Genomic DNA, 10386 nt, shown 5'->3' with positions numbered 1-10386 from the left:
TGTCAGAAATTTACTTTTGATTCTTAAGTACAAAAAATATCAGATACTTTAAGACTTTTACTCAAGCAATAATTTTAGAGAAGACTTTAACTTTTACCAAAGTATTTTTATGATAAGATACTTGTACTTTTACTTAAGTATCACTTTGTGGTACTTTATACAACACTGGTTCTGGGTCAGACTCTGGCTCCAACCTGTAAGTCTGGATGGACAAGTCATATGTTCACATCTCTGAATTAAACTGTGAGCGGGTGAAGCATTAAGTGCCTCCTTTGTTAAAGAGACAGACTCAAAACGAGTTGATCTGAGACACAGCTCAGAAAATGGGCAGGGCTTGTGGAGTTTCAATAAGGAGGAAATCAGACCAAAGCGTTGCAGTTCCACTTTATATAGACCCCAATGAATGATTAAAACGTGAAAAAGAAGGATTTAAAAGCTGTTTACGCTGTTTGGCAGATCCACATACTCAGCTCTACTGCTCATCCCACAGACGTTCCTTACAAATGTGACACCGTTTAAAAGATAAAGCAACAGGCTTTCCAACATTATACGCTTTATTGACAAGAAACATTGTTACAGCATAGAAATAAACATAAATTTCCGTACTTTTTGTGCTAAAGTTATTTACATATAACTAGAGGAACGTGGTCAGTGAAAGATGAAAACTCTCCATTTATCATTATTCTCTGGTCTTTTGTTGCAAACAAACATATTTATATGAAATGCCGGCCTGGGTTGCGTGTTGTTACTGGTCTCTGTTTCTCTGACTATAGATCCACACGTCTCTGATCAATGGTCGGCCCAGTGCAGAGGACCCCTCCCCAACCCTGCTCCACTTCACCTCTGCCCGCTACATCAGGTTGGTGCTCCAGCGTATACGAACACTGAACGCCGACCTCATGACTCTGACCCTCAGCGACCCCAAAGATATTGATCCCATTGTGACACGAAGGGTGAGCGTCAAAACGCAACGTTTTATTTTGTTTTTTCCTGGAGAGTTTGGTTGAAATGATTATTATAAGACTTTGCATTATTACCCTTTATTCCACTGTGAAAAGAGCAACATCTCTGTCAGAATACATTCTACATTGGTTGCTAACATTGTCATTCTGAAACCTATTTTGTTTCCTCTTCCTCTCTTCCATCAGTACTATTATTCCATTAAAGACATCTCAGTTGGAGGGATGTGCATCTGTTATGGCCACGCCAAAGCCTGTCCACTCAACACTGCAACAAAGGTAAAAATCCCCACTCTCTTTTCAAGCACAGCTAACAATACCGGCAAAGAAAGCTCTTTCATGGCACTAAACGAGAGCAAAGACAAGCCAGAGGGTTCTTTTTTTCTTTTTTCTTCTTTTTATCCTCAACTTCATATCAAACTTTCCGAGTGTCTGGCTGCCTTCAGGGACACAGGTGACACAGAGAAAGGTTGTCTCTCGTGTCACTTCAAACAGAGGTGTGTTTGATACCAGACATCTGATCTTTCGCTCCTTTTTTCTGACCACACACACACACACACACACACACACACACACACCCAATCCCGTGTTATTGGATGTCCTGAGGCTTAAATACATGGTGTAGCTCAGATGTGACATCGGTGTCTCGTCCCTCAGAGATGATGTCAGTGACAATAAGTGAGGAGCTCAGGTTTCTTACGTTTTTGTCTCCTGCTCCCATCCTGAAAGGTTATATTAAAGAAGTATCTATCTTCCTGTAAAAAGCATATGAAGTACTGAGAGATTAGTAAGTAAGCAAGTAAAGTTTTATTTAAAAAGTGCCTTTCACAGAAATATATTCACAAGGAGCTGTACAATCATTAACAGTATAAAAATGGTGGAAAGAATAAAATGAAACAGAAAAACATAATGACACATAAGCAACGAAAAATTGAAACATCAAATCAAGAAATTAATTTGTAAAATTTTAAATCAAACACAAGGTCAATGCAGTTCAAAAACATATACCATATTTTTTGGACAATAAGCCGCACCCACAACATAAAAAAAAACAGTACATCCAAATTTGCCGTCAAAAAAGTGAATTCAACATCAAAACATAAAAAGCAAACCTTTAGGAATTAAAGTTCAGAGGAATACGGTTCTTTTAACTGACCTTATTTTGGTAGTTTTCTTTAACAGTTTCTGGTCCAACAAAACGTCTCATTCATCGTCCTCCGGCGCACTGAAACCATCGAAGTCCTTCCTCCTCTTCAGTGTCGGAGTTAAACAAGCTGAGAAAAGCTGCGTCACACAGCGGTATCTGTTGTCCTCTCGGGGTAATGCTGGCTCTGAAGCTGTGGTGGGAAAGCCCTCCCGCTCCAGCGTACATCACTGCATGGGATTCCTTCCCCAGGGAGTGCAATGAGGAAAAAAAACGTCCGCGGCTCTTCACTCGACGTTTATCCACAAACTGGTCCTGGATTAAGCTCCAAAGTTTTTATCAGTCAGATTCCACCGTGAAAAATGTCTGTTTTATCCCCATTTATGAGTTTTTGGCCATTGACTATCTTTAAATCTCTGCTTCCTGTCAACAGTTGGCTCTGGAAGCGATCGCTTTTTTCTTTTTTCCTTTCATTTTTTGAAGCGAGTGGTTGAAGCAAATGGAGCATAAGAGCCCCCTGGTGGCTGAAGAAAAAAATCCATGTATAAGCCGCACCGGTCTGTAAGCCGCACGGTTTAAAGTTCAGGAAAAAAGTCGCGGCTTATAGTCCGAAAAATACAGTAATAATACACAAAAACATAATGAATGCGAGAGAGAAAAATATGGCGTAAGTTCAATAGTAAAGAAAAGACAGATTTGTGAGGATTCACAATGGAGGTAGGCTGGCAGTAATGGTGAACTGATTAGCTAAATGCTTGAGTGAAAAAGTACGTTTTTAGGAGTGTCTTGAAAGATACAATGTTATCAGATTAAAGGCACAGCGTGTAGGATTTGTTGTTTTCAGTGACATCTAGTGGTTGAGTGGTTGAATCATTCTCCCTGGTCCTCCCCCCACCCCCACCCCCCACTTCCAAACACAAAGGMGTTGCTACGGTGTCTCTCAGGTGTCAAAAACCTTTGATAATTCCAACCGCGATGTCTACCAGCAGCTTCAGGGCTAGTGATGTTTCAAGTGGTAAGATTATGAGCYTTAATAAGTAAAATTATCCCAGCTACAATGACAGACAACAAATATTACATTTATAGTATTACAACTAAAACCGTTTTTGACGCTGCCACTGCAGTTTGTCCTTCGTGAGCCTTTGTAGACAAGATGGCGGTGCAAGATGGCGGCTGCCTGTAGTGGGGACCCACGACCATGGAGATATAAACAGCTTTTTATAAGGTAAAAATAATAAAACAAGGTCTTTATCTGCAATGATTAGACATGTTTTTTATTGTCATTAGCGATTATCTCAATTTCGGCTAAAAGAATTAACAAAATCCTACACACTGCGTTTAACAGGGAGTTCATTCCAGAGCCTGGAGGCCACAGAGGAGAAGGCACGGTCACCACGGTTCTTAAAGCGAGTGAGGGGAACCATAAGGAGATTTTGATCTTGTGAGCGGAGGTCTCGTCTGGGGTTGTAAGGGGAAATGAGACTTTTAATGTATTCAGGTGCTTGGCCATGAAGAGCTCTGAAAGTGAGGACCAGGATTTTGAACCAGATTCTGAATTGGACCGGAAGCCAGTGAAGTTCTGCTAGGATCGGGGAGATGTGGGTGAATTTGGAGGTTCGAGTTAGGAGTCTTGCTGCCGAGTTTTGGACAAGCTGAAGGGATGGAGAGATGAAGTCATGTACAACTTTAATACAGATGGTAGTGACTCCAGCGTAGTATGTGGTGATTAAAATACTTCGACAAGCCCGAGTGACACATTTACAACTACGTTGTACTTTACTTGCAATTTTGTAGCGATCACATAACAACAGCCTCATTTACTTTGACACAAGTTCAAAGTAATTCTGCACTGAAGTTCTGGGCAGCTGTTCAGGAAAGCAGCTAGGCTGTGTGATCATTTCGTTGATGAACGTCTTCAGAACGTTTTGCCCAGATGCAACGCTCAGCAAAACCCAAAGCCGGAGCTGTCGTGGTGTCTCGGGGGAGAATTCACCGGAGCCAACAAATCCACGCTTGGCTCCTGCCTTGTTATTGTGCTGCACTGTTCTCAGTTAAATCTAACACCCTTAGCACATAACCCAATTTACAGGAACTCCTCAATTGAATTAGGAAGCATTAGAGTTGGCCAACACGCTGTTCCGTCCTGCTTTGACTGCACATCTTTACTTATGAATTTATTTCTCTCCTGGGAGAATAATAGTCGAAGCAATTTGCTACTGACTGACAATCTGGAGAGCTATTTTTCTTTTCTTTTAAGCTCCAGTGAAAGCATTGTTGTTTTAAAGACTTTAAACTGGTTATTCATGTTAGTGATGAGCTGTTTAGTGTTGCATTTTATTTTTAATTTGTGGCTGTTTTAAAATACAAAACTCTCATTCTCACCTGATCAATGACATCAGTTGGATTTATTACTTGTAAATAAAAATCAAACATCAAGACACCTCTTATTCTGTCTTTTGTGTGCATAAACATTCATTTTAAAAATGTAAATAATAATTAGAGTTGTTTAACACTTTACATAGAAAATGGTTTACAAAAGTATATAGTCATAATATAATTATTTGCTTTGGTAATGAATCTTGCTAAATATCAAAGCTTACATACAGGGTAAAGCTTTAGGGTTGTGTTTTTTTTTTTTAAGTTAAATATAAATTTCACCACAGTTTCATAAAATTGGATGTACTGAAGAAGCTTCATTCTCAGTTTGTCAGTCTGTGACCTGGGGAAAGTTAGCAGGAAGTTGTCTATAGATCTTAATTGTCTGGAAAGTAAATGCCATGTTTAAGGCCAATTTAAGGCTTTAAAGATAGGCAGGGAAATTTTAAATCAATATAGTATCTAACAAGGAGTCAATGTAGGTTAACTATCACATTAGTTATGGTTTTATACCTTTTAGTTTTGGTTATGAGTCTAAAGGAAATGTTTTGAACCAGCTGGAGGTAACAGAGGAGCATCATGTGCATTAAATGAGACGAGGCAGAAAAAGATACGTTTATGTAAAACTAGTTCTTTAAGTAAGTCAATGAAAGAGCTTGACTAAGAAAAATGACTAAAAAACATGTTTGAGTATCGAGATTAAGGTTAAAACATTTAGCAACCTCAGTATGATAGACTTAAAATAATTTGTGGCACCAAACACGATGACCTCTGAGTTCTCATTAACTTTGGACAAATACCATCAGAGTTTAAAGAGTTGTATTTTTGATAACTACAGAGGTATAACAGATGTGCATGTGTACATTAAGTTTGGGCGAAAACACAAATAATGGTGGGATTTAGCCAATAACGATTAATAGATGACAACTTTACTTGCATGTAGCCAACACTGTGGCCTCCATCCACGTTTTCTAGCTTTCCTTATTCTCCATTTGATGTTTCAGGTGATTATAGGGTTAGGGGTATGGGATAAATCTTGTGCCAACAGGTACTGAATTTAAATTGCTCAGATTGAATCTGAATGCATAATTTGAAATTGAATGCATTGGTTTGAAAATAAATTTTACTAAATTGAAACTGTATTTTGGTTTATTAAAAATTCAGTTTGACTACTTTCACTTTCAGTTCCATAATTCAGATTTTTGTGTCACATCCTGGTCCTTGAGAAAGCCAGGCAGAGTAATCAAACACAGATCCACAGATTTATGTTTCACTTTGAAGTTTCCCTTCTGGATGTAACAGASTTGATGCAATCCACTGTAAAAGTGACAAAAACAAAGTTATTTTATTGCAGTGATTAATTTGACCTATATGTAGAAAATGTTACATTTACATCACATCATGGATCACATATTGATCAAATGCTGCTGCTGACTGATCCATGATGTGATGTAAATGTAACGTTTTCTACATATAATCACTGCAATAAAATAACTTTGTGTGTTTTTGTCACTTTTACAGTGGATTGCATCAACTCTGTTACATCCAGAAGAGAAACTTCACCAAAGTGAAACATAAATCTGTTTATCTGTGTTTGATTACTCTGCCTGGCTTTCTCAAGGACCAGGATGTGACACAAAAATCTGAATTATGGAACTGAAAGTGAAAGTAGTCAAACTGGATTTTTAATAAACCAAAATACAGTTTCAAAGCAAATTAATTCAAAACTTTAAATTCAGTTTCAAATCATTAAATTCCGTTTCAAACCAATGAATTTTATTTCAAATTCTGCACATTTAGATTAAATCTAAGCAATTCAAATTCAATTCCTGCTGACACAAGATTTATCCCATATAGGGGTTAGCATTAGTTACTCTGCGTTGCCTTCTGCCATTGGGCTCACATGCCTGTTGGTGATAGTTGCAAAGGTTTAACTCATGATTAATTGCACACGTTATGATTTTGCCAAATAGTGTACATTCAGGATTTATTGTCAGAAAAATGAGAAATATTGGTTTTGGTGGCAGTTAGTTGTCTTCTGTTTAGAAATGAAGGTAGATGTGGAACATTACATCACTACTAAAAACAAAGCATCCTGACTTGGTGACCACTTTGGGCATCAAGACGATCAAACTTGAATTAAAAATGTTTGTTCCGAAAATATGTTTTACTCTGTAAACTGAGAAACTAGGAAGTTTATGAATCAAGGCTTATATCTGTTTAATATAATTTATAGTCAATGTAAGGTCTGTTGTTTAGTAGTTAGATTATGATCCTAATCTGTTCACAGATTGTTACCATGTGTAGAACTCGCACCAACATCAGCCTCCAGTCTGATGATTCATTAAAGGAAACTTGGACACATCTGTTTAACTGATACAGCCCATCTGTGAGGCCGGCCCGACTCTATCTGTGTGCTTTCTTGTGTTCCTGCAGAAGTTTAACTGTGAATGTGAACACAACACATGTGGGGAGAGCTGTGATCACTGCTGCCCAGGTTACAACCAGCAGCCCTGGATGGCAGGAACCTTCCTCACTCGACACATCTGCGAAAGTAAGAGATGAATCTGAATATTATGCTTTTAACTTAATCTTATATTTCAGCCTCGACTCGTTTTTTTGTTTGGAAACTAGTTTTTCAGACTTTTTATGGTGCTTCAGTTGCTTGTGTTTCTAGAAACCAGCCTCCCTACAACTATATTCTATAAAACAGTTCACCAGTGATCTGACATTTACATTCCTTCCAGCCAGCGGGAGTCGGTCTTTCTTGTATTAAGCCATCAAAAGTCACCTTTGCATTTGTTAACCTTGATCGACTGTGTAGCAGAGGAACGAGTTTAGAGACTGTTGTCATAAAACTCCGGTTACAACGTGTAATTTTCATTTTATTTCACACAGGCTACACCTCCTGAAAGACTCTGTAGTCAATGAGGCCTGATAACCACTTCTGATGTCATGACATTGACTCAACACGACTCGTGTGAAAGAAGGTCCTCAAACAGTTTTTAAAAGAACCAGCCTTGGTTGATTCACCGTGTTCTGTGGAACCGAACAATTGATGGGAAAAATATTCAGATTAAAACCTCCACAAAGATTATTTTTCCTTATACAGTGAGATCCCGTTTTCCGCTGTGGTTCCGTTCTTTTAGTACCTGTGAATCGTAAAAAAACAAGTATTGGATACGGTCCAGGAAAGGCCTACAGTGTGTTTGGGCAGGCATCTTAATGCAATAAGAACCAAACAGAAACACACGAGAGCTAAGCAGTAACGTGTGCACCCGACACGTAATCTACTTTTATTTTACCTTAATTTTTATGCTATGAAATTAGTAAAGTATATTGTTCTTAATAGTTTGCTTAAACTCACTAAAAAGCACAAGAAAATTTAAATTGACCTTCCTTATGTATTTCCGGTTTCAACAATATCACTGGTGCTATTAGTAGTTACGTAAGAAAAATTCGAAAAATTCGTATTCAATAAACTGAAGTCGATATTAAAACCACCATTGTTAAAAAAATAATTTGTAGAAGGAATCAAACCATACAACACCAGAATTCTGGAACCGAGTGGGGTTTATTGTCACCGGAGCTGACAGGAAGCCACACTGGCGAAAAACCAGGAAGTTCATTAATTTATACGTGTTCTTCAATGCCTGCGTTCGCCCCCTACTGGCATACGGCTGAATCACAGGCATTCAGACAAAATTCTCATCTAATGTCCTCACAACGTTTGATTATGTGTTGTTATAATTCGGACATGTAACTAATCAATATCAATCAAAACATAATAGATTAAACATTGTCAACATTATAAAAAGGAAAACCTAAAAATATAGTGTTGTGCTTTTAACATCAGTACTAACCTCTAATAACTATAAATTTCTTCAGTTAGGTTCCATAAAAAAATACGGGAAAGTCCACAAACTGTAAAATGCAATTTTGCAGGCTTCACCGTAATCAAAAGCTCTTCTATTAGGCTCACCAGAGTTAAAGTAAAATATCACTTTGACCCAAATATGCAGCTTCATCATTTAAAGAAAAGCTCAAGTTTAAGTTTTGTATTGGAACTTTAAATAAGACATAAACACACAAATTTCCTCCTTTTTGGAGGCAAATTATTTGGCTGTTTTTAAAGTGCCTGACATGCATATCTTTTAAATACAAAACATATTTTTATTTGATAAACTTGGCGTAAGACACATAATTTTACCCATTTTGCCACGTGACTGGCATATTTTCTTTTGAATTAGGCTCAGATGAAATGAAACAGGAAGTGACATAAAAGGGGAACTCTGGTTTTTGTTTATTGAAACATTATTTGAACTCTGACTCTTCATCTCTGATATACAAAATAATCTAAAGAAACATCAGATTCTTCTCTATAATCTGTGTTGTTAGCCATAATGCTTTGTTTACATGCAGACGTTCCCCTGTGACATCACTTCCTGTTACTTCACATGTGAATATTGCAACAACTTTCATTTCAGCATCATTAAATTTTGTTTAAATGTTATCTTTTGCAAAACGCATTCATAATTATTAGAAAACTTTAAGTCACGAGCACTTTAATGTTTAAATTGTTTGTAGGAAGTTGACTTTTTTAAAACTGTATGCTCAGATTACTTACAGTGTCTTTGTAAATACACCGGGGAGTTTCTGAACTGTTACTGGGGCACAGACGACACATCCTGGAGCCCAAACCCACAGTTTCTGTTTAAACCCGCCATTGTTCCATTTGTGTGTCTGTGCTTTCAGAGTGTAACTGCCACGGCAAGGCAGAGGAGTGCTACTTCAATCAGACTGTAGCTGATTTGTCCCTCAGTCTGGACGCTCACGGTCAGTACAAAGGGGGCGGAGTCTGTATTGGCTGCCGTGACAACACAGCTGGAATCAACTGTCAGAGTTGTGTTCCTGGTTACTACAGACCTGCAGAGGTATGACACATGTGCAGGTGTTTTTAACGTTACAATCAATGCTCTGCTTAAACCAGTGTTTGTCTCCTTCACCTGTCCAGGTGAGAGCAGAAGACAACAACGCTTGCGTCCAATGCTCGTGTGACCCCCATGGTTCTATCAGCCAATCCTGCGTGGCAGATCCAAACCAAGCTACGCCAAGTAGGCAAAACGTTTCAGTTCTCCTCATCTGTCAGGCTTACCCTTTTTACATTTCACCTTGAAATATAAATAATTTAACTTTTAACTTTGCTTCTTGTTAATTTCCTTTGAGGTTTGATTTATTGAAGCTCAGTTACACCACATACAGAACGTCTGCTTTTAAAGAAAATACCTCTGAGTGAGACGACCTGTTTATATATAGATAATTTATCACCTTTATGTGTTTTATTTTTATGCAAGTGGAGCTATTTAAAAGTGTCGCCTCCTTTTATTTTTTGTACTTGGTGTTTTTAAAGTGTGTTTGATTGACAGGTCAGCCAGCGGGGTCATGCTGGTGTAAAGAAGGTTTTGGGGGTCTGCGATGTGACAGGTGAGACACACACACAGACACACACACACACACACACTGAAAGAGACAGACATGTAGTGACAGGTGAGCAGAACCTTTCAACTGTTGTCTGTTCTAATTAGTGCTTTGAAATTATAAAAGACTTTGATTAAAATTGTTGATGATAATCTCTCCCTGGGAGCTTTAACTAATAAGTCACTTAATAAATAACCACAGTAGCGATGACTTTACACATTTTAATCTGTAACCACATGGGATTATAAAATGAAGCATTTTTTTATTCATTTATTCATTTCATTATAAAAAAGAATTTTCACAACAGAGAAAAAAAAATAAACGCCCAGATTAAAGTAACGGGTTGGACCCCCTTTTGCCTTCAGAACTGCCTCAATTCTTCATGGCATAGATTCAACAAGGTGCTGGAAGCATTCCTCAGAGATTTTG

At 38.0% G+C, this 10386-nt stretch overlaps 1 protein-coding gene across 1 annotated transcript in view; it reads left to right on the top strand.

The window, feature by feature from the left end:
- lama2 (laminin, alpha 2) overlaps positions 1-10386 on the top strand; it is a gene marked incomplete at its 5' end in the record, with an annotated part of 234410 nt that overhangs the window by 74331 nt on the left and 149693 nt on the right. Inside the window, 6 exon segments of the mRNA XM_014015734.1 lie at positions 774-953; positions 1149-1238; positions 6916-7033; positions 9235-9413; positions 9494-9593; positions 9906-9963. Coding sequence (XP_013871188.1) covers positions 774-953; positions 1149-1238; positions 6916-7033; positions 9235-9413; positions 9494-9593; positions 9906-9963 — 725 coding nt within the window.

The sequence above is a fragment of the Austrofundulus limnaeus genome, unplaced genomic scaffold, assembly GCF_001266775.1.
Source record: "Austrofundulus limnaeus strain Quisiro unplaced genomic scaffold, Austrofundulus_limnaeus-1.0 Scaffold133, whole genome shotgun sequence".
NCBI lineage: Eukaryota > Metazoa > Chordata > Actinopteri > Cyprinodontiformes > Rivulidae > Austrofundulus > Austrofundulus limnaeus.
The sequence above is the reverse complement of the archived record's forward strand: the minus strand, read 5'-3'. Positions and strand labels throughout refer to the sequence as shown.